Source organism: Dermochelys coriacea, chromosome 11, assembly GCF_009764565.3.
Source record: "Dermochelys coriacea isolate rDerCor1 chromosome 11, rDerCor1.pri.v4, whole genome shotgun sequence".
Lineage (NCBI taxonomy): Eukaryota > Metazoa > Chordata > Testudines > Dermochelyidae > Dermochelys > Dermochelys coriacea.
In genome coordinates this window covers 47,542,497-47,567,383 of record NC_050078.2, presented here as the reverse complement: position 1 = coordinate 47,567,383, position 24,887 = coordinate 47,542,497, and the positions used below count along the sequence as shown (strand labels likewise).

Here is a 24,887-nt window from a genome sequence, read left to right as displayed (position 1 = left end):
GAACAGTAGGAGAGGAAGTTTCTTTAACGGTGATATTTTAGACAGAAGAGAAGTAAGAGAGGGCCCTGATAACCATTGAAGCTCATAGACTGTTTGTGGCAGACCCTTTAATAGCAATTTTCAGAAGAGCTTTCATGTTGGTGTTTCTTTTTAATGTGAACACAGTGCTCTTTAGAGGAGTTGGCATGAGAACCCTAGAGACTGAATTTCTCTATCCTCCAAGCAGATCTAGTACAGACAACTGCAGGGTAAACTTTGCAACCTTGTCTCACCAACATGAGGGAGGGACTTCATCTAAAGGTGAGAGGGTAATTCAGCCTCCATATCCATTCAGTCCTTGGCCTCTCTGCTGTGACAATTTGGACACACACCCACTACAACCTGGTCTAACATTATTATTTCACACAGAAGAAGAGTTATCAGATGGTAATGACTATGGACCTGGAGTAAATTCAGAACACAGGTGTAGAATGAAAGGCCCTTTCATCCATTAACAATCTCCTGAACCATTCACTCATATTTATATTACATTACTGTCATGAATTACAAATATACTCATTCATACCTTCAAAACCATCATTATCAATGTCTCCTAGATTAGCTATGGATTCTCCAAACCTCGCTGCATAAAAGTCACTTCCAGCTAGTTCTATCTCCAATTCTAGCATTTCTGCTCCCTAAAGGAAAACAAAAACAAATGTACCTTAAAAAGGGATTTCCAGTGACATGTGTTTGTTGTTGATCTTTTCAGTGCATAAGCTATCAAAGATAGTAAATCTTTCAGATTTACTCAGAATACACTATCTCAGAATACACCTTTCTGAATTATAAGGTTGATATGCTATATGACTTGCACAGGTAAAGGGAGCTTAAAGTGTGGCTCTGTACTGAAAAATTAACATGTAAAATTGGCCTGATCCTTGTGTGTTTTCAGAATCACATTTGCACATTTCAGTAAAAAAGTTTTTAACTACTTTTTACTCTTGGTAGCCCTGAACAGTCACCACAATTCAGAGAGAGGGAACTGGATTCTCTTCTTGTGAATCATTAACAGAATTATCTACTACAAACAGCTGGCTCTTGAGCCCAGTTTGACTTTAATATACCAGGGCAATTTTCATAATGCAAGGCAGGTAGCCAGAAAACAAATCTCACTCCTCAAATTGACCACATTGGTTACGAAAATCACTAAAAATAATATATACAGGACCCTGTAATGTTAATAGAGTCGCTTTTCATACTGGAGTTGTTCTTTAAAAAGGGAAAAACGATTTGTTGTAACAAAACGATTTGGTGAACATCTGTGTGCGATAACAAGCCTACATCAAAACAGCACACAGATCACTGCAATGCCACAAAGAACATCATGATAAAAGGGAGTGCCATCTTCCCATCTCCCATTCCATCTTGGTTCACTCCCTATTTCATAGACTTAATATCATCTTTGGACAGCAGGAAGCACCTTTGGAAGAATCAAGGTATAACCAAGCCCTTCATGAAGACAATAATTGTGGTAAGAAAATAATAATGGCAGATGCATATGTGAAAGAGAAAATAAAAATTCTAAAAATAAAATTAACGAATTAAAACTAAGCAGATGAAAATGGAACAAGTGATTACATTTTAACCTCTGATTAAAAAGCATAGAAAAAATGAATACCAATATATGATAACTCCAGTTATTTCATTTACCAAAATATGGGGAATAAAGAGATCTACCATTCTCCTTCCTGAATGCTACTAGCGACTACACATCTTTCACTCAGCTGCAAGTTGTTTGAGTTTGAAGCATCACCTATTCTGTTCACAAACTGTTTCCTTTTTTGGTGGTTAAAAGAATGGCTTTCAACAAACTAAAATATCTGTTTTTCAAATTATAAGCAATATGATTGCAGAGTGCATGCAAATAGACTTCAGTAACATACTAACTAGCATATCAAGTTATGAAATCATGCTGATCTTTCTTCTACTTAAAACACTTTCTCTTATGAACACCAGATTTACAGTAGATGTGGCTAGCACTTGATACATTCATATGCAAAATCATACTGCTGTTCTACCATATTCCCTGATACTAGCATAAAGTAGGTTTCAGTTAAGATCCCAGTTTGCATGGTGATATTTTAGCAGAATACATAGTTGTACTGTAAATCATGCAGTTCAAATGCATCATCTCAGAGTTCCTGTAACAAAGCAGAAAACACTGCTATTCGGTTTGTAGGACCAGAATTACTATTAATTTTAAAAAAGAAAAACACACTTACAGAACCTGAGTTGATATAAACATAAACCCTTCCTTCTTCTCTGACTTTACTTTGCATTGGAGCGCCAACCAGTAAGTCTGAGAGGCCATCGGTATTCAGATCCACTGCGCAAACAGCAGCTCCAAAATAAGAACCAAGCTGTGCACATATACACACAAGAAGTGAACAGTCATCAAATCTTTAAGTCAACACACAAGAAGTTATAATATGTACCAAAATAACATGAAAGGTTACCTTTTTACCCTTTAGTTCAGACAGAATATTTAATCCCCTTGTCCCAATGCTAAAAATGTATGCCTAAAATAAGAAGAGAACATAGGAGAAATTCAACTCTTTGCATTTATGGTTTGTCAGTAAGAAAAACGAAATACTAAATATGCTGTAGAGGAAAGACAAATCCCAAAAGTCACCAAGACAACACACGATTCAAAATAAAATACAGTCATGCATCATCTCCTGCCTGATCCTTTCTTAGCACCACTGAACAAGCAAGACCCTCTTTCACACTGCATTTCTTTTCATTCCTTCTCACAAACTCAGAGAAGCTCCAATACTCTGTGCTCTCCTGGACCACAGAAATCCACTCTTAGCTTTCCATTGCAACAATCCAAAGGGGAAAAGTTACAACAACAACAACAAAGCACCTCTTACTTTACCAGTCTGCTCCTGTTGGGGAGCTCCTCCAATTACTTCTGTACTAGCTGGTGTCAGAAAGTGGCCAGCTCCAACAGCATATCCTGTAAATGAAATAGAGTCATAACTGAATACAGTAAATATGATTACAGGCACCATGAATATAATTTTAGAGGTGCTCTCTATGGCATACTGTCAACAATCCAATAAACTATGGTCTGTTACTTTTCATACAACATATGCCTCATTCAGATGAGCTCTGAAAGAATAAAGTGCAATTTCATGCATGTAAATAATAAACAAAATGTTTAGAAAGGTAAGTTTTCATAAGATAAACAAGATGGTAAATAAAAATAAGGTTTACTCCCAATTGCTAGAATTTGCATTAAAAATGTCAGAAACACATATCACATTAAAGATGCCAAACACACCTCCATTTTCCAATTATTTGCCATTTTAAAAAGCAGTTTTAAAATGGAAATCCATCTTATTTAACAACACAGATTCATGAGTCACTTTCAAATAGGTCTGTGGTGTAACAACAAATTAATGCAAACACTCACAAAAGAAAATTCAAAGAGAAACTACACCATTCAAAACAATCACCAGATTTGTTATTTCAAATGTGGTTGGTTTCTATTGTATTGCAATTTTAAAAAAAGCACAATACTGTTACTAATACTGATTATTTTTGTTTGGTTTTGGAGGGGGGACGAGCACCTTTTTAAACAACTTGGATATTAGATTTGGCTGGCTGGCAAGAAAATATTGTTGGCAACAATCAGGCAGTTGGATCCACAGGGGCAGACTTTTATGTCTGTGCAGGGCCCTCCTGACTAGTGGGGCTATATAGGGATATAAAAGTTCACCCACAGACAACCTATTTGAAGATTGGGGCCTTATTTTTTTAGCTATGCATAACTGGTCATTTGTATTCCTCTCAAAGTGCAATATGGGACACAACTGGCTGAGCTCAAAGAGAGGAGTCATTTAGTTTATTCATATTCTGCTGCTCACCTTGTAATTACAGAACTCTCATCAGCTTTCCATGAAAGTAGGGAGCACAATATCACAGAGGAGAATTGTGCTTTAAATCTTTAACCTGCCAAGATGACTGTGTGGAACTCAGGTTCCCATTATGCCAGCATTTTCTTTTCATGTTTTAAGCTATAAGGGGTGAACAAGACCATTTATCATTTAAAGGTCAACCCCCAGTTTCTACTTATTCTACAAAAAATTAAGCTTAAGTAGATGAACCTTACTTTTCACGTTCTGACCTTTACTTTCAAGTTATTTTGTTTTTGTCCAAGTGCAAAAACATTCATTTTTAATGATTTTTTGGTAACTGCAGGTCCCAGGTCTCTGCCCTGTTCTGAAGATTGTTTTCATACAACATATGAAAAATAATGTGAAGTTTATGCTTTTATTATTCAAGGCTCTGCACCTAAGCAAACCATTTCTGAGACTGGGACACAGTTCGTCTGGGTTTTGCTCTTTCTACTGCTAGAACATTTCTGAAAATCTCAGGAGAAAACCCTGACAAAATGTTGCAAGTCACAAATAAGTTGATTAACAACTTCCTCATTCATTTACATTGACAAGAGGGAAGCAGTCAAATAGGAAACCTGGAAATAAGCGGAATCAAAAAGTGTACATTTTAGAGGAGCCAAGGCAGTTTTATTCCAAGATTTCCCTAATCTAGCTCCTGGTCTAACTTCCATTTAAGTCAGTGGGAGTTTACTGGATATTTAACGGGAGATGCATTGGGTTCTTAGTAATGGGCGGGTGAAGGATTTCTATCTCCAGATCTAAATCACACAGGGGATGAAAGAAGTGGCAGTCATGAATTCAATAGCCCTGAAGAGGGAATAGGAGCCAACATGGAAACATCCGCCTCTTCTCAGAAGCTCCTTCACCAGAGCAGTATGTATTTGGGACTCCCAAATGGTTAAACCCATGAAGGAATGTAGTTTGGGGACAGGTACTAGACATGGCTTCATCCCTCAGCAGTTCTGTCAGAAATTTCCCTTGGAAGTAAATACTTCCTTGTGCCATCTTTCTCCAGACAGATAGGGCTATGGCTATAGGAGGGGGAAGCAATAGCACAACGTCCTTAGGAGTTATGCTGCTGGGGGAATTGGAGAGCAATGCAAAGGGGCAGAGCCTCCACATAGATGTTATAAGATCTCCAGAATGTCCCCTATCCAACTGGAGGCCTACAAACCCTTAACCTTGCCTGGAGGAGCAATGTCCCATGTAAATGTACCCTTCCTGCAAAAGAGTATGATGTCAGTGCTTATCAGTTAGATTTCCCCTCAGGCCTCAGTTCATCAAACCACCTAAGCATGGACATAACTTTAAACACATGAGCACTCCCATTGTCTTCACAGGTTTTTCCTACCTAGGTCACATCTTCAATGGGTTGACTCATGTTTAAATGCAAGCATACATGCAAGTGCTTTACAGGATCACCTTAATTATGAGACAGAGTTCTCAAAACTACATATATTACTGCAAAGGGGCATTTCTGCCATCCCTCTCATCATCCATCTTCTGTAAGAACTCTGTTTCTCATTCTGAAAACACCTCCCCATTAGGCTACAAGAAGTATGGAAATAGAAAGACCAAGTGCAATTACAAATTCATACGGGACTTTATAAATTAACTCATTAAGATGCATGTCTAGAATGTATTCATATACGTACCTAAGTTCAGATCTTTTATACTGTACCAACTTCTTTCAAAATGGTAATAATTAAAAATAACTTAAAACCACCAAAAATGTTGAGAGCACATCCTGTTTTAAAACAATTTCATCCTGTTTTTATTATTGTATTTATCGCTATCTAAGTACAGCTAAGGAAATTCTACCAAATGTTATTTATTCACTAACTTCTGTTTCCCAATGTATTCTCTTTCTCGGGGGGCTGCTACTGAAACCCCTCTTTTCCCTCCATCTTGAAATCAAACCCTACAACACCCATTTCTCATGTTCTTCTCCTGTAAAACTCCAGACTGCCATAATCTCCACATCGGCTATTAAGAAAACAATAACTCTATAAAGCAGAGACCAATCATTGATCACTGCCAGAAGAAATGATAGTGAAAGCATAGAGATTAATTACAATAGTCTGCTTTGAATTGTATGCTGGTCACAAAATATACTTTCCTCAGTTGGTAATACTATTATTATTTATGTGCTGACAATGTGCTTAGCACTGTAAAAATATACAAAATGACTTCAGAATCAGCCCTGAAGAAACTGCAACCTAAAAGACAGAAATAGAGGTGATCTGACACACTGGGAAGCCCAGGGCAAGGAATAAACTGTGACTCAGCTAGCATGGCATGAAGGGACACAACTGGAGAAGCAGTGCAGCGGGAGACTCTCAGACAGCGGGCGGGATGGGATGTATTGGGGTGGGGAGTGGGCAGACCTTCTCTGCTGCCCCAGCTGGCGGGCCAGGACAGCTGCACCAGTGCATTGGGAAACGGGTGTGCTGTGCAGTACAGAGACCTACTGCAGTTTACTCCTTCCCTGGAGCAGCAGGAGGAAACCTGTGACTGTTTGAGTCACAATCACCCTCCCAGCTGTCCATGGGGAAGACCAATAACACACAACCATTTACTTTAGGTTTATGGCAAACCCATGATTGAGCCTGTTATTAAACATCTTTAAATATTGCATGAAATCTGCTTACTGTAGTGCTGAGTGAAGTCTACACACCATTTATTATCAAAATCCTTACAAACAAGGCAGTCTTAAATATACAGTGTGAACGGTCTCTCTTTTAAATCAAACAAGACTAGAAATTATTGTAAATGAAGATAAAGCAATTCAGAAATAAATGTTTGAGGTAATTCAGATGAGAAGAATGTAAAGGAACACAGAATAAAAGTGAGATTTTAAAAAGATTAACATCACACTCAGAATCACAAGACAGGTCTGCAATATTGCCACTCTGGGGTGCAACAAAGACGACATTTCACACCCAGTTACATAGACCAGGGAATCAGCTAAACAGATGAATAAAAAATATTTTAAATACCTAAGTAACTTCCAAATTTTACTTGATTCCTCACATCTGTATAAGCTTTAAAGGTATTTGCAGTGGTATTGTACACAAAGACAGAACCAGTCCAATAATATGATCCTGGGGATCCCATTATAATTAAATCCTGGAGGAAAAAAAGTGTTGTTTATGTATTAAACTCTTAAAGATAAGCATGATTCAAATTCATTTCTGGTATAACTCCCCTGAAGTCAATGGAATTACACTGGAGATGTATTTGTCTCAGTATCAGTGCATTAAAATCAGATCACATATAAAATGTTTTACATTTCTAAAATATGGTTATTATTTCCCTACTAAAAGCTTTGAGCGGTGAGTAAAGAACACCACAAACAAGGTATCTTTCCCCCTCAGCAGAATATTTTAGAAATCATATTCTCAGGTAGAACATAAAAATGTACACTGTAGTGCATCGCTCTTTAGATACAGAATGTAAGCCATATTAGTATTTAATATTGCTTTCAATAGGTTATTCTGAATGGAATAATAAAAAATATGCTCTATTACATTCTTCACTGCCTTCCAAAATAAAAAGAAATTTTGGATTTAAAATAGAGTGTCATGATAAATTATGTTTTGGCATTTTGAAAATTATTATATACCTAAAACTCTTATCTTTAATAAATTTCATTTAAAAAAAGATGTATGAAGTTCTCCAAGAAATAATTAAATAGAAAACTGATTTTTTTAATACACACCTTAAAGTAAAAACTAGACATCCCAGCCTGACATGACCCATGGTTTTCTCCAAACTTTCGCACATGATCTGAATATAAAAGCAAAAATGATTTAAAGTCTTCAATCATCTTGAAAAATAGAGAGTTTCAGAATTCCTCTGCAGCTCTCTGAAATGACAGTAGGGATAAATAAAAAGAACTGGTTTCTACTGTTGGAAAGAGTACATGGACTTCAACTTCATAATACCAGAATAATAAGGAATTGAGAAAATTGTCCCATTCAAAACGCATCACTTGATTGGAGCTAAGTTTTGAAGCCTGGTTTTAGCTATTCTAAAAAGGTGACAATCTCCTGTAATATAAATCAGTCCATGAAAACAGCATGTCAAAGTGAAAAGTCACTATACACATTGCTAGAATAACAAATGCTAATAAGTTTAACACTCCTTTTCCCACCCCATTTACAACTCCAGCTATACTTTTGATGGAAATAACTACTTTAATTGGAGTTCTCATGATGCCTATGCCATGCATCTCTGCTAGGAATCCTCTACATGTACAGTTTAGAGCTGTAATAATCACACTACTGCTCGTATCTATGGTCATCCATGGCTTCTTTTACCTTCTCCTGCTGCTCCATTAGATTTTTGGAAGAGCTCCACTGGATATACCAGTGTCTTGTTCCTACTTTCCATCTCTCATTTCTTAGCCTTCCTTTCCCTTGTTTTTAATCTCAGTCCCCTCCGTCTGTTTGTCTTTCCTCTGCAAGGCTCCTTATTTCCATGCTCTTCCAACTCCAATTTCTTACTTTTTCTTTACTAACCCTTTCCCTTCAGTCTCTCCTTCATTTCACTCCCATGTACACTCACCCGTCATTTACCCACCTCCTACTCCTTTCACCCAGTAACCATGGGAGGTGGAAGGATGATCCAGCCAGTGGCTGTCTTTGGAGCCAGGGGAGGGATGCTGGAAGGAGTTTCTTCATCAATCTCTGTGGGCAGGCCAGATTATCTGCTCTCCCCTGCCCCAACTGGGGATAGGATCACTAAATATTTTGACATATTGTTCCCTCCGGTTTGGGGAAAGTACCACAGGAGCTGGGGATTCCCTGGTAGGTTGCTGGGGGCACTGAGGCCACCATTCCCATCTTGGGTCCCCATCCTGCTCTCACTCGTTCCCCTATAGATTGCACAGGGGCACTGACTGAGGCGTCTTCCTGCAGGCTACAAGTTGAGTGAGAGATTAGGCCTGGCAGGAGTTAGTCTCAGGAATGGGGCAGTAGGCAGCACTGGCTCTACTGGGAACAGTGTGTCTGATGCTCAGGAAGAGGGAACAGCAGCCAGGTGAGGATGCTGTTTCTAGTCAACTCAGACATTGTGCTGCATATGCCTAGCAGGTAGATGGAGCAAAGAGATGAACTGAGCCTGCACTGGCCTATTTATAAAGAAAATATGCCCTGCAGGGGACCAACCCATTGAGTAAATACTGGTTGCCCTTTTCAGCTGCTGAATCAACATTACTTCAAAGTGACCAAAATGTCACCAGAAAGTTTGGTCTGTAGGCCAGATTTCTGTCTTCAGAGCCCATGCTGCAGGCCCTGGATAGCAGAAAGCCTACCCAGGGCAAGTGGGAGGAAGGGGCAGACAAGAAACAAAACAGTTTAAGGTATTCACAACCCCCAGCTCATTTCTTTTTTTCAGGGGCATATCTGTTCTTTTATTTTCAAATCAAGTAGGATGTTATCTTATCAAGCCCTAGAAATCACCAAACTCTCTGCTTACCTTTATAGCATGGACTTATTCTTTTACTTAGCTGTGTTCGAAAATCAGGAGGAATTTCATAACAAACGCCATTAGGGAGTTTGTGTTCATTTTTTATGTAATATATATTTTTCCACCTATGTCCACATGCCTGTATATATAAAGAAAGAAAAAAACACGAGATGTGATAGGAAAATGTAGAAGTTGGGAAGGTAGTATGATAAAAGTCATACAGTACTTAACGCAACACATACAACAATGGTTCCATTTTCCCTTGGCTGCCTTGACAAGCTGATACCCAGCCACTGATTATCTCTCTCTTCAAAACAGGTCTTTCCACAATAGTCTCCTGCTGGATTGCCTGGAGCAAAGAAACCAAACCAAACCAAAAAGCTATGACAATCAGCTTGAACACAGGAAATATATTAAAGTTCTATGGACTTCCTTATTATACAACTTGATTAATAGATGATTATATTAAACAATGTAAGTTCAGCAGAATTCATACAGATGTGTTTTGTATAGGAAGTTTCATGTACAGATATTTAGCATCATTCATATTTTTCAGAAAGAAAGGAAGGTATGGTGCCATACATATAATATGTCCAGATCCAAACACAGCATATTAGGTGTGAACAGGACTTATTAGTCATTGAGCTCTGATTGTGTGATCATCTCTTTTGAAACTGAGAAAATCAGGAAGCTGAGCACAAATCCAACATGATGTAACACTCCTGTTAAAAAATGCATTGCTTGTTTTAGAGCCGAGGACTTCGCCCCATGGTGTGATCTCAAGGAAAGTACTAATAAAGCGGTATTGTTATTCACTGAGCTAATTTATCACAAAAAGTATGATATCTTACTATAAAGATTGATCATTGGTATTCAAGGAAATTTAAGATCTAATATTGGGTATTCAGTGAATCCAAAATGGGAGAATTTTTCATATGAAGCAGTAAACCCAAACCTCAGGTCTTAATTCTCTACCATCCTGGATTCAGACTCCCAGATCCAAACCCCACCTTACAGTTGATTTTGCCCAGTCCCCCTAATCTGAAACCTCAAAAGAGCCTTTTGTAATTCCTGATGCATTTGGATCTGAATTCTAAACTAGAGTCAATAGATCCAAATATCTCCTGTTTTTGCCCCTTCTTTAATCATACCTCTATTTCAGGGATCGGCAATGTATGGCACATGGCCCATCAGGGAAATCCGCTGGCGGGCCAGGACGGTTTGTTTACTTGCAGCATCTGCAGGTTCAGCCGAGCAGCTTCCACTGGCCACGGTTCGCTGTTCTAGGCCACTGGGGGCTGCAGGAAGTGGCATGGGCTGAGGGATATGCTGGCTGCCGCTTCCAACAGCTCCCATTGGCCTGGAACAGCAAACCGTGGCCGGGGCGGGGGGAGCTGCCATTGGCCAACCTGCGGATGCTGCAGGTAAACAAACTGTCCTGGCCGCAAGTGGATTTCCCTGATGGGCTGCATGCCAAAGATTGCCGATCCCTGCTCTATTTGATGAAGCGCTTAGAAATCAGCTCTACTAGGTATTCCTGTTCTGGTAAAATAAGATGTCTATAACTACAATCTTTATTTTGGAGGTAAAACCATTATGAATCAAACTTCTGTGTTCTGAGTACTCTTTATACAGAATGAAAGTAATTATTTAAAGGTGGTTGCTAGTTTGCTTCTCTTTAAATGTCAGAGATCACTTTTTACACATGGAAAGACTTTGAGAAATTCTGCAAATATATATTTGACAAATTCTTGTTTCCTCTCAAGAAGTTAGTGTGTGTGGAAAGAATAATTTTATGTAGACAAGACTACAATTTAAAAAATTTATATTCTGCTTGAAAGGCTCAATTACATTTGGAAACACATTTTTATAAAGGTCTCTTATGTATTTACTTGCAAGAGCATGACAGAATATAGTACTCAGTGTTTTAGTCCAATATCTTCAGACTGCATTTTGCTGCTCAACTTACCAAAACTACTAAAATTCACCAACACAACACAGAATAGGAGTACTTGTGGCACCTTAGAGTGCTCCTAAGGTGCCACAAGTACTCCTTTTCTTTTTTGCAAATACAGACTAACACGGCTGCTACTCTGAAACCTGTTACAACACAGAATCTTTCTGTCACATATAAATTAGCCAGCAGAGGGCTCCTATACAGATCAGTGAATACAACAGAAACATACTGCATATTGACATTAATGGAGGGGCAAATGGCTTGCATCAGAGCTGACATTTATTTGTAATATATTGGTGTAAGGGCTATTAAATTCGAACAAATGCATACTGAGTTCTAAGTGTCTGCTAAATTTATTGAAAAGAAAGTCCCCCTATATTGACTTGATGTATTGCCTCCTCTTATTCCATGTATAGCCTCTTCATGTAATACAGAGGAAACAAGAATTGTCTCAGAATAATCAATGTATATTTTTATTAGAAATGAAAGGAGTGGGGGAAGGCTAGCCTCTCAGATTATCTCATGTTCTTGGAGGTTTTTCTTGAACAGCAAATAAGACTAGATTGTCATGTGGTCTGAGATGGGGAGGTTTCACTTGTATCTTCTCCTATCTGAGTGCTCCCTTCTGTTACCCATTTTTAGGTGTCCCTAAGAACTTCAGAAGCAGTGAGAAAGAGCACTTTTCTCTTCTCCCTCCATTGTATTCTCCACTTGCTTATTTTCCCTTTTCCTTGACTCTAAACTTCGGCCTTCTGCTCTTCCACCATCTCGTTTCCTCTGAAGCTTTTCTCGTTTTCTACTCTTCTCCTGCTCTCCACTCTTTCTCACGATTCATTGTTGTTCCCCTTTATTTAATAGTAGGGTATCTAGCATTGTTTTAAAGAAGGAATAGTCTGAAGCTCTTGTGGGCATAAAGATGGGTTAAGGGAGTGTGGGCTTAATACCATGGATATAATGATGAGCGGGGGCATGATATTATACATGTTTAATCCAGTGAGAAGATTGATGCAGACTGTGCAGACTGTTTACAGACAACAGAGAGCAGTACTGCTAAAAGCACCAGAGAGGAAATGGCAGCTTAACTGCCTCAGGGGAAAGGGTCATGCCTTGCACTTGTAAAGTCACTGTGAAATAAATAAAAGTGCAGCCTGTGTAAATTGCAGAGATGAAAGAAATATCTCTGTGTCACCCCCACTACATGACACTCCATGAAAACAGCATAGTCAAATATAAGTCATACAGACCTCTGCCTTTTGCAGCCCCTATAAATCATCAAGCCTTGGATTGATACATCTATTCCAATACATCCAGTCAACATTATATGCTGAGTATCAAAGCACATATCAAAATATCAATGCACATGGAGGGAAAAGATGTACAGTTGTGTACTATAATTAGGAGTAAACAAGTCACTCAAATAACTGAGCCTCTTTGAATTGTTTTATATACTTATTTCAAATTATTCAGTGATGTGTTGTTATTCACAGTAAATAATTCTTGGTCTTAAAATTGTACAGTAGCAATTCACTTCATCTGTTCAACATCTGAAAAGTGAGGTGGCATGGATAATGTTGACTGGAGATAAGACACATGGGATTGTTTCTATTCTCCCAACTGGATGTGTGTAAGTCTTAGAATCGGACTGTTAGTGCAAATACTTGCATTTGAGTTTGAAGTTTGCTTTCCACAAATATCCGTTAATATTTCTGTGAACATTTCCCTCTCCCTTGCTCGTCCTATGTAATCTCATTAACTAAAATATTCAGAGAATGAGGAAAGAAGAGGAGAGTAACGCAGGTGATAAAAATTCTTTATTCCACCAAAGAAATATTTGCAGAAAGTTGTTGAAATATTCCCTTGTCTTCAATTGTAATCCTTCACCTGGGGGAGCTACAGGGCAACTTGTTTCTAGCCTGATTATGGTAAGGGGGAGAAATTGTGGGTGGCAGCTCTGGTCCTACCTCAAGAAGCTGAGAGAGACTTCTGTGTAAACTTATAACTGGAATACAGCTTTTCTTTTGGTTAATGCTAAACAGCATGAATAACTCACTGCTTTTATGAAAAAAGAAAAGGAGTACTTGTGGCACCTTAGAGACTAACAAATTTATTAGAGCATAAGCTTTTGTGAGCTACAGCTCACTTCATCGGATGCATTTGGTGTGTGTATATAAATCTCTCCTCTGTTTTTTCCACCAAATGCATCCGATGAAGTGAGCTGTAGCTCACGAAAGCTTATGCTCTAATAAATGTGTTAGTCTCTAAGGTGCCACAAGTACTCCTTTTCTTTTTGCGAATACAGACTAACACAGCTGCAACTCTGAAACCTGCTTTTATGAACTCTGACTTGATTCCTCTCAGTGTTATTGGCATATTGATCATACTCAATTCTTACTTTGAGAGAGATTGAATATACAAGATATCATTGACTAAAAACTTGAAGAATATTATATTTTGAATCCCTCTACAATAATATACAATCATCCTAACTTGGTGGGGGAGGGATCTGGACTCAATGGAAGTTAAAAGCATGTAGCATGTCACAGGATTAAGGCCCTGATAGGTCTTCTAGGACATTACTCTAAAACAATATACCCTGAATCTTTATTCTTTGTATTTTTGCACACATCTAAGCACTAAAAAACCTTTCATGTGCAATCACTACTATAAAAGCCCCGTTTGTGTATAACTTTATAGAGTAGAATACTTGATTTTATTGACAAACCAAAAACACAATAAATTAAGTATGAATGCCGCATTTCATGAAATTCAGAATTTAACATAAACTAGAGAAGAGATTCACTGAACTCCACTGCACTTTGTATTCAATGGACTAGATGCTCAGCTATGGGTGAAATACGCTGAGTGCAGCTGAGGGGTTGGGAAGGCAAAGGTGCACTGAAAGTACCTTCATGCCCCATCCGTCATGGGGCCAGTGGAAACAAGTCCAGCATAATTTAGAGCAGCTTTAGGCTTTTCTAAGGTATGCCTGGCTACCCATGAGCCCAAGGAGCAGATCTGGCAGCTGAGGTCACTGAAGCACAAGACTGCTCTGGATAAGTTTCCTACACTGAAAGCCTTTGGGATCTCATAGCTCTGACCAACCAAAAATTTCCTAATAGAGGGAGACTCAGCAGCTAGCGGTTAAACCACTCGTAAAGCTACTTTGCCACATCAGATTGTTTATCAGAACTCTTAATAGGGCCAAGGATCTATCCCAAAAGCTTGTAATACTCAGTACCTTTGTTGTAGACATAGAAGAGCAATAAGAATCCTCCTGTAACTGTTTTAGCGTATCTGCAATATCTGTGACTCATAACTCATGTGGGTTCTCTGAAAAAGTGTTTCTTTCATTGCATGAGTACGGACTTCAAATCTTACTGAGGTTACATTCATTAAAATGGCCATTCCTCCTCCTATTGAAATAACTAATTCTTAAAGCAAACCATCACCAGTGCTAAAAGGTCAGAACCCCAGAACATGTCATATGAAAAATACTAACTAGGAAAAACAAGTTCAGTCATAGAAAGATACTGTATCTACAAAAATGTCTATGCTAGAAAATAGCTACCTAAATAAGTTAGACTTAATTGTCCTTTGTCTACTTTTGTCCCCCTGCCTAATGGTCATAGATATATAAAAGGGAAGACTGAATTGAGGAGGGTAATCAGTCTAGCCTGAGCTGTGTCTTATTTAACTTCCTTCCTTCCCCCATTCCCCTCCAGCATGGCTGTTTTTAACTTATTTATTTTATGGCAGAACTGTTCTTTTTTATATAACTTGGATTTTTTTAACATGAGAATTGTTTTAGAACCAGTTTAATGTTATGGGGAAATGGTCCAGTTTAAAAAAAAAAAAAAAAAAAACTAACAGCACACTATGAGTGCTAAGTTAGCCCTGGTTTACACTACACAGTTAGATTACCATAAAGCAGCTTATGTCAACTTAACTATGTCAGTGTATACATTACAGCGTTGCTCCTGCCTATGTAAGTACCCTACTATACCTACATAATATCTCTACCTCCACGAGAGGCATAGGCTTTTGTCGGTGTAGTTAGGGTGATGCAGAGTCCATGTAGATACTGTGTTACTTACATGGGGCTCTTGGCTATCATGGCTCCAAATTGACAAGAAAGTCCACCCCCCGAGGTCCCAACTCCCCACTCCCAACTGGCTCCATGCTTGGAGCTGGACTGCATCGAGGCTCCTGGCTCCCACTGGAGCATAAAGCCAAGAGCGGCTCCTGCAGGGAAAGACAGCGGGGGCAGAGAGGGGGGAAGAGGTGCAAGCCAGTCTTCCAGCAGGAGCTGCGAGCGGAGCTGAGAGACCGGGCTCTCAGCTCCCCACACTGCCCCTCTTAAGTCAGTGAAAGAGCTCCGGCTCAGGACACGCATCAACCACCACCGACTGTAAGAGGGTAATGTGGACAAAAACCACCCCATTAATGACTGCAGTGGCTGTAAGTTGACCTAATATAGGTTGACTTAAGTTTTTAGTGTAGACATGCCCATAAATGTTTATATTTACCATTGTCATCAATATCAAAGTGACATGTGAAGAGTCCTGTTTATATTGTGACATAAGCATTCAATGAAGTGCAATACAAGACAGAAAACATCAGCGTGTACCTCCTGCAGCCTCTACATCTGCTGGCAGAAGTTCCCCAAATCCATTTAAGAATAGCCTGTGCAAGTTTTAAACCTGTAATTGCTCAGCTACACCCCAGGTTCAATTCAGAAACTTGTTAACTGTCAAGAAAATCAGTAGTGATTGTGTTTAACACAATCAAAGACTCATTCTTCCTTGCTGCTTCTTCATTGACAAAACTAGTAAAAGCAAAATCAAGAAATCCTGCAGAGGCAACAAACACTAAACAGCATGTAGAAGGTAATACCCATTTAAGCCACACTGCCAGTGGCTCTGAGCATTTTCCATTCTTTCAGTGAATTATAGGAGTGCATTAGGGCAGCCACATAGGTAGTAGTGGGCTTTCCTAGCTAACTATCAATGTGGCATAATGTAGGTGCCTGCTCACTTTATCTAGAAAGAGCACCTGAAGCAGGGATTTCATTTTGCTGTTACTACCACCAGATCATAGAAAATCTTCACATATTTCTTTGGCTACCTGACTTGGCTTTATGTGTCCCTTCAGTCTACTGCATAGAGTCACAAAGTCAAATCAGGATTGACACAAATGAAGAGGACTGAACCAAAAAGAGAAATGTAACAATCATAACCAAAACTAAGACTCTGACTTCCTAAGTTTACTCAAAAAGAAAAAGGAGTACTTGGGGCACCTTAGAGACTGACAAATTTATTTAAGCATAAGCTTTCGTGAGCTACAGCTCACTTCATCGGATGCATTTGGTGGAAAATACAGAGGGGAGATTTATATACACACACACAGAACATGAAACAATGGGTTTTATCATACATACTGTAAGGAGAGTGATCACTTAAGATGAGCCATCACCAGGAGCGGGGGGAGGGGGGGGGAAGGAGGAAAATCCTTCATGGTGACAAGCAAGGTAGGCTATTTCCAGCAGTTAACAAGAACATCTGAGGAACGGTGGGGGGTGGGGTGGGGTGAGAAATAACATGGGGAAATAGTTTTACTTTGTGTAATGACTCACCCATTCCCAGTCTCTATTCAAGCCTAAGTTAATTGTATCCAGTTTGCAAATTAATTACAATTCAGCAGTCTCAAGAAAATAACAGAACGCCTCTAGCCATCAACTTCAGCCCCCAACTAAAACCTCTCCAATGCATCATCAAGGATCTACAACCTATCCTGAAGGACGACCCATCACTCTCACAGATCTTGGGAGACAGGCCAGTCCTTGCTTACAGACAGCCCCCCAACCTAAAGCAAATACTCACCAGCAACCACACACCACACAAAACAGAACCACTAACCCAGGAACCTATCCTTGCAACAAAGCGCGTTGCCAACTCTGTCCACATATCTATTCAGGGGACACCATCATAGGGCCTAATCACATCAGCCACACTATCAGAGACTCGTTCACCTGCGCATCTACCAATGTGATATATGCCATCATGTGCCAGCAATGCCCCTCTGCCATGTACATTGGTCAAACTGGACAGTCTCTACGTAAAAGAATAAATGGACACAAATCAGACGTCAAGAATTATAACATTCAAAAACCAGTCGGAGAATACTTCAATCTCTCCGGTCACTCGATTACAGACCTGAGGGTGGCTATCCTTCAACAAAAAAGCTTCAAAAACAGACTCCAACGAGAGACTGCTGAATTGGAATTAATTTGCAAACTGGATACAATTAACTTAGGCTTGAATAGAGACTGGGAATGGATGAGTCATTACACAAAGCAAAACTATTTCCCCATGTTATTTCTCCCCCCCATCCCACCCTCCTGTCCCCACTGTTCCTCAGATGTTCTTGTTAACTGCTGGAAATAGCCTACCTTGCTTGTCACCATGAAAGATTTTCCTCCTCCTCCCCCCCACCCCGCTGCTGGTGATGGCTCATCTTAAGTGATCGCTCTCCTTACAGTGTGTATGATAAAACCCATTGTTTCATGTTCTCTGTGTGTGTGTATACAAATCTCCCCTCTGTATTTTCCACCAAATGCATCCGATGAAGTGAGCTGTAGCTCATTAAAGCTTATGCTCAAATATATTTGTTAGTCTCTAATGTGCCACAAGTACTCCTTTTCTTTTTGCGAATACAGACTAACACGGCTGCTACTCTGAAACCTAAGTTTACTCAGGTTCTGAAACCCCACTCTACATCAATTTAGAGAGGCATATTCTTGATTACTTATTGCATTTTTACTCCATCCAGTTTCACTCCCAAACTCCCCAGAAAGAGAATCGCTTGTAGACAGATATATTCACAGATTCCAAGGCCAGAAGGAACCATAGTGATCATCTAGTCTATATAACACAGGCCACGGAACGTCTCAAAAACAATTCCTAGAGCATAGCTTTTAGGAAAACATCCAATTTTGATTTAAAAATAGTTAGTGATGGAGAACACATCACAAAACTTGGTAAATTGTTCCAATGCTAATTACCCACCCCATTCAAAATGTATGCCTTATTTCCTGTCTGAATTTGTCTTGGCTCAACTTCTATCTATTGGATCAAATAAAAACTCATTCTCTTTCCTCTCACCCTCTCAAATATCTACCTATTTACCTAGATAAGCCTATCAACACAGTAATGGAGCACCTCACGACCCCCTATTTAAAAAAAAATTTCTCTGCATGTATGAAAATACATTTGGTTAATTAATCTATTGTTTTGGGGATAGTGGGATGATATTGGTTTATGTGTAGGAATAATAAAGGGAAAGCTAAGTTAAAGCAAAGAGCATTTATTTTTTGACAGTAGGTAATGTGTTGTGGGAGCAAGTTCCATAGTCCAGCGCCTTTGAAAGTTGTTTCCTGTGCTCCTAAACCTCCTGTATTGGCCGAGTTTCATGGTTTCAGTGGATCACAATGGACATGGGAGAAAAAAATATTTCACGTAGCTCAGGGCAGTCTCATGCCTGGCTCTGATTACAGGATACAGACATGGACTCTGTAGTCGAGGAGGAGAAGGGCAGAGCACAGGGGTGATGTGTTCATAGCAACCTGTGTTCTTTAACAGATGGACTGCAGCATTTTGTACAAAATTCATATACTTGGAGCAGGATACATATTTATGTATGCCACTAGCAGTCCATCTGAAAAAAACACTCCAGTTACTTCATCATGGGTTGGGAACTGAAATGTTTTAGAGAGAAACTCCAGGGCATAATTTAGAAACTTTTTTTCTTTTCCCTACTGACTTTAATTAGTTGCCCTCAGTTCAGAAGATTGAACTACATTCTCAGTGTGGGGGGGGGGGGGAATAACAGGTGCCACAAGTACTTCTTTTCTTTTTTGCGAATACAGACTAACACGGCTGCTATGAAAAGAGGTTTAATGTAAATTCTTACGCTGAAAGCAAAATATGGAAAAAAAATAAATATGAAGATGGGAACTGTCATTTCAATTTAGGCTTAATTCTTTTTTTAATCTAATTTTATTGTATTCCTTTCTATTGGAAAGAAAAAGACAGCTTTTTAAAAATCCAGATTTTTTAGGATTTCTATCTTAAATAATTTAATCTAAATTTATAAAAGCATTGATCTTTTATATTACTGAATGATAAATATAAATAGTAATTTATGAACTATCAAAATGACACACAAAAATGTGAAATGAGCATATAAAGGACATCTCTAGGTTCTTGTATTATTGCAAGTAGTGGTATAAGTTGAAGGAGGTTTGTTTAATCAGATCAACATTGGGTTATGTTGTACAGGTTTTGCAATCATAAATAGCCACTAAGATGGTTCAAAAGTATTTGCAAAATAGTGGAGGGAGGAACATTTATTGAGACAATCCAATATTTCTCCATGCTTTGGGGAAAATTCTATTAGTTGTTTATTTTGTCAGTTATAACTGTTGAGGAATCAAGGGAACATAAATGTGCACTTTGCTTCTTCTAAATAAGAAGACTGTAGTGGCTGGCTAGCTTCTGTATTCAACTATAAGTGGCAAGCAAGCTTGGAGTTCTTCGCTGAAGTTGTAACATCATCTTCAGGTGCAAACATGATTCAACTCACCCAGCTGGAGCTGTTCACAAGTCCCACTGGGGTTGCTTCCGATCCTGCACCTGAAAATTGCACCTGGATTGACCACAGAGCTATTTGCCAACCAGTTGGCTTTAGGGGCTCCCACAACCAACCTGAAAGTGAGAAGAAAAGAAACTTAAACCCTGTCAACAGGGATGCAAACACTAAAAGGCACCCCCCAACCCCGGGAGAATTAGAGACCAGCTTCAGGCTCTTCTGCACCCAGGATGCAAACGTTTGCAATAGGCAACCGTGTCATGGCAAACGAAAAGAAATTGCTTCCCAACTTCCTCGGTTTCTTTGCAGCGGGAATGCTGTAAGCGGATGCCCATGTAATGGAGCAGCCAAAAAGTTACTGTAACTGTAATCGAATGCAGGCTTGCAGGAGCTGGGACAACTTGAGTGAGGTTCAGATCTGAAGCCGTCCCTGGAAGAAGTTCTTGGCAAGATCTCACTGAGTGACCCACCGACGCTTACAAAGCCTTCGATTGGAAAGTAAGCAGCGGGGCCCCGGCAGTCATTGCCAAGTCAGAGCAGCAAAAACTGCGATGCCCACAATGGTGAGAGTTGGTTAGGAAAGTTCCCAAAGGTTTCCCAGCAGACAGAGAACTGAGAAGTCGCCTGGCGAGCGAGCGATACACTTACCATCTACTAGTGCCATGACTGTGCAGCACAACCGAATAGCCAAACAATGTCCCGTTGAGCCCCTGGAAGACCACGGGGTGCTGCGTGTCCAGGTTGTAGGCGTGGGCAGTCCTCAGGTAACGGCCCAGGAGAAGGAGCAGCGCAGCCCACACGGGGGCCCCGCCTGAGGCGAGCCCCCCTCTCCGCCTCTCCCAGACCCGCATGGCTCCCCGCAGAGCGCGGCGAGGTCCACAGCCGCCAGCCCCGGCAGCTTGCGGGGCTCCGGGGAGCAGCCCCTGCACTTGGGAGCCCAGCCGGCTCACTTGTGGGTCCCACGCGGGTTCCCTCCCCGCCCTCTTCTCTGCGGCGCCGGCCCGCCCGACAAGCGGCGGCAGGGGGTCGAGCGCGGCAGCTCGCCAGATGTGCCGCCCCGGCGCACAGCGGCGGTTTAGCGAGGGGCTGGGGAAGGGGCAGACAGAGCCGCCTGGCCTTGGCCTCATTGGACACCCTGGGCGGTGAGCGGGCGCAAGCCCCTCGGGCAGCGTCTAGAGTACGGCGGGCAAGCTGGGGCCAGGCTCCGGGCGATATTTCTCACCAAGGGGAGCCCCACCCCACGCAAGGGAGAGAGCAGGGCGGAGCCCAGCCCCCGGCCCGCCGCTGCTAGCCGCGGAGAGGTGCTCCCCTCGTGCCCTGGGGAAGCCGCATGTCTCCCCGGGCCGGGGAGCGCGGGCAGCTTTACCCACCGACCCCTGTCAAGGCCCCTGCGCCATCCCGCACGTGCTCCCCGCTCACAGCCACCCAGGCTCCGAGGCCCCAGACAGCCCCCCCCACGTGCTCCCACATCCCCGCCCCCCACTACCACCCTGCACAGGCTCCCAGGCCCCAGACAGCCCCCCCCACGTGCTCCCACATCCCCGCCCCCCACTACCACCCTGCACAGGCTCCCAGGCCCCAGACTGCCCCCCCACGTGCTCCCACATCCCCGCCCCCACTACCACCCTGCACAGGCTCCCAGGCCCCAGACAGCCCCCCCCACGTGCTCCCACATCCCCGCCCCCCACTACCACCCTGCACAGGCTCCCAGGCCCCAGACAGCCCCCCCACGTGCTCCCACATCCCCGCCCCCCACTACCACCCTGCACAGGCTCCCAGGCCCCAGACTGCCCCCCCACGTGCTCCCACATCCCCGCCCCCCACTACCACCCTGCACAGGCTCCCAGGCCCCAGACTGCCCCCCCACGTGCTCCCACATCCCCGCCCCCCACTACCACCCTGCACAGGCTCCCAGGCCCCAGACTGCCCCCCCACGTGCTCCCACATCCCAGCCCCCCACTACCACCCTGCACAGGCTCCCAGGCCCCAGACTGCCCCCCCCACGTGCTCCCACATCCCCGCCCCCACTACCACCCTGCACAGGCTCCCAGGCCCCAGACTGCCCCCCCACGTGCTCCCACATCCCAGCCCCCCACTACCACCCTGCACAGGCTCCCAGGCCCCAGACAGCCCCCCCACGTGCTCCCACATCCCCGCCCCCCACTACCACCCTGCACAGGCTCCCAGGCCCCAGACAGCCCCCCCACGTGCTCCCACATCCCCGCCCCCCACTACCACCCTGCACAGGCTCCCAGGCCCCAGACTGCCCCCCCCACGTGCTCCCACATCCCCGCCCCCCACTACCACCCTGCACAGGCTCCCAGGCCCCAGACAGCCCCCCCCACGTGCTCCCACATCCCCGCCCCCCACTACCACCCTGCACAGGCTCCCAGGCCCCAGACTGCCCCCCCCACGTGCTCCCACATCCCAGCCCCCCACTACCACCCTGCACAGGCTCCCAGGCCCCAGACTGCCCCCCCCACGTGCTCCCACATCCCCGCCCCCCACTACCACCCTGCACAGGCTCCCAGGCCCCAGACTGCCCCCCCACGTGCTCCCACATCCCAGCCCCCCACTACCACCCTGCACAGGCTCCCAGGCCCCAGACTGCCCCCCCACGTGCTCCCACATCCCCGCCCCCCACTACCACCCTGCACAGGCTCCCAGGCCCCAGACAGCCCCCCCCACGTGCTCCCACATCCCCGCCCCCCACTACCACCCTGCACAGGCTCCCAGGCCCCAGACAGCCCCCCCCACGTGCTCCCACATCCCCGCCCCCCACTACCACCCTGCACAGGCTCCCAGGCCCCAGACTGCCCCCCCACGTGCTCCCACATCCCCGCCCCCCACTACCACCCTGCACAGGCTCCCAGGCCCCAGACTGCCCCCCCACGTGCTCCCACATCCCAGCCCCCCACTACCACCCTGCACAGGCTCCCAGGCCCCAGACTGCCCCCCCCACGTGCTCCCACATCCCCGCCCCCCACTACCACCCTGCACAGGCTCCCAGGCCCCAGACAGCCCCCCCACGTGCTCCCACATCCCCGCCCCCCACTACACCCTGCACAGGCTCCAGGCCCCAGACAGCCCCCCCCCGTGCTCCCACATCCCCGCCCCCCACTAACACCCAGCACAGGCTCCCAGGCCCCAGACAGCCCCCCCCACGTGCTCCCACATCCCCGCCCCCCCCACTACCACCCTGCACAGGCTCCCCGGCCCCAGACTGCCCCCCCCACGTGCTCCCACATCCCCGCCCCCCACTACCACCCTGCACAGGCTCCCAGGCCCCAGACTGCCCCCCCCACGTGCTCCCACATCCCCGCCCCCCACTACCACCCTGCACAGGCTCCCAGGCCCCAGACTGCCCCCCCCACGTGCTCCCACATCCCCGCCCCCCACTACCACCCTGCACAGGCTCCCAGGCCCCAGACTGCCCCCCCCACGTGCTCCCACATCCCCGCCCCCCACTACCACCCTGCACAGGCTCCCAGGCCCCAGACAGCCCCCCCCACGTGCTCCCACATCCCCCCCCCCACTACCACCCTGCACAGGCTCCCAGGCCCCAGACTGCCCCCCCCACGTGCTCCCACATCCCCGCCCCCCACTACCACCCTGCACAGGCTCCCAGGCCCCAGACTGCCCACCCCACGTGCTCCCACATCCCAGCCCCCCACTACCACCCTGCACAGGCTCCCAGGCCCCAGACTGCCCCCCCCACGTGCTCCCACATCCCAGCCCCCCACTACCACCCTGCACAGGCTCCCAGGCCCCAGACTGCCCCCCCCCCACGTGCTCCCACATCCCCACCCCCCACTACCACCCTGCACAGGCTCCCAGGCCCCAGACTGCCCCCCCCACGTGCTCCCACATCCCCGCCCCCCACTACCACCCTGCACAGGCTCCCAGGCCCCAGACTGCCCCCCCCACGGGCTCCCCATCCCCCCCCCCCACTACCACCCTGCACAGGCTCCCAGGCCCCAGACTGCCCCCCCACGTGCTCCCACATCCCCGCCCCCACTACCACCCTGCACAGGCTCCCAGGCCCCAACTGCCCCCCCCACGTGCTCCCACATCCCCGCCCCCCACTACCACCCTGCACAGGCTCCCAGGCCCCCGACAGCCCCCCCCACGTGCTCCCACATCCCCGCCCCCCCACTCCCACCCGGCACCGGCTCCCCGGCCCCAGACTGCCCCCCCCACGTGCTCCCACATCCCCGCCCCCCACTACCACCCTGCACAGGCTCCCAGGCCCCAGACTGCCCCCCCCCACGTGCTCCCACATCCCAGCCCCCCACTACCACCCTGCACAGGCTCCCAGGCCCCAGGACAGCCCCCCCACGTGCTCCCACATCCCCCGCACCCCCCACTACCCACAGCTGCACAGGCTCCCAGGCCCCAGACTGCCCCCACCCCACGTGCTCCCACATCCCGCCCCCCCCACTACCACCCTGCACAGGCCTCCCAGGGCCCCCAGGACTGCCCCCCCACCGTGCTCCCCATCCCAGCCCCCCCCACATACCACCCTGCACAGGCTCCAGGCCCCAGACTGCCCCCCCCCACCGTGATCCACATCCCAGCCCCCCCACTACCACCCTGCACAGGCTCCCGGCCAGGCCCCTCACCACGTGCCCCCCCCACGTGCTCCCACATCCCAGCCCCCCCACTACCACCCTGCACAGGCTCCCAGGCCCCAGACAGCCCCCCCACGTGCTCCCACATCCCCGCCCCCCACTACCACCCTGCACAGGCTCCCAGGCCCCAGACTGCCCCCCCACGTGCTCCCACATCCCCGCCCCCCACTACCACCCTGCACAGGCTCCCAGGCCCCAGACTGCCCCCCCCACGTGCTCCCACATCCCCGCCGC

The 24,887-nt window shown here is 45.1% G+C and overlaps 1 protein-coding gene across 1 annotated transcript in view; it reads right to left on the bottom strand.

Moving 5' to 3' along the window:
* ITGA4 (integrin subunit alpha 4) overlaps nucleotides 1-21,361 on the bottom strand; it is a 60,156-nt gene extending 38,795 nt beyond the window's left edge. The window contains 10 exon segments of the mRNA XM_038421510.2: nucleotides 566-677; nucleotides 2,265-2,402; nucleotides 2,499-2,561; nucleotides 2,916-3,001; nucleotides 6,947-7,076; nucleotides 7,669-7,736; nucleotides 9,429-9,558; nucleotides 9,662-9,768; nucleotides 20,017-20,138; nucleotides 20,671-21,361. Of these exon segments, the coding sequence (XP_038277438.1) occupies nucleotides 566-677; nucleotides 2,265-2,402; nucleotides 2,499-2,561; nucleotides 2,916-3,001; nucleotides 6,947-7,076; nucleotides 7,669-7,736; nucleotides 9,429-9,558; nucleotides 9,662-9,768; nucleotides 20,017-20,138; nucleotides 20,671-21,149 (1,435 nt within the window). The 5' untranslated portion in view covers nucleotides 21,150-21,361.
* Nucleotides 21,362-24,887: the final 3,526 nt, after the last annotated feature.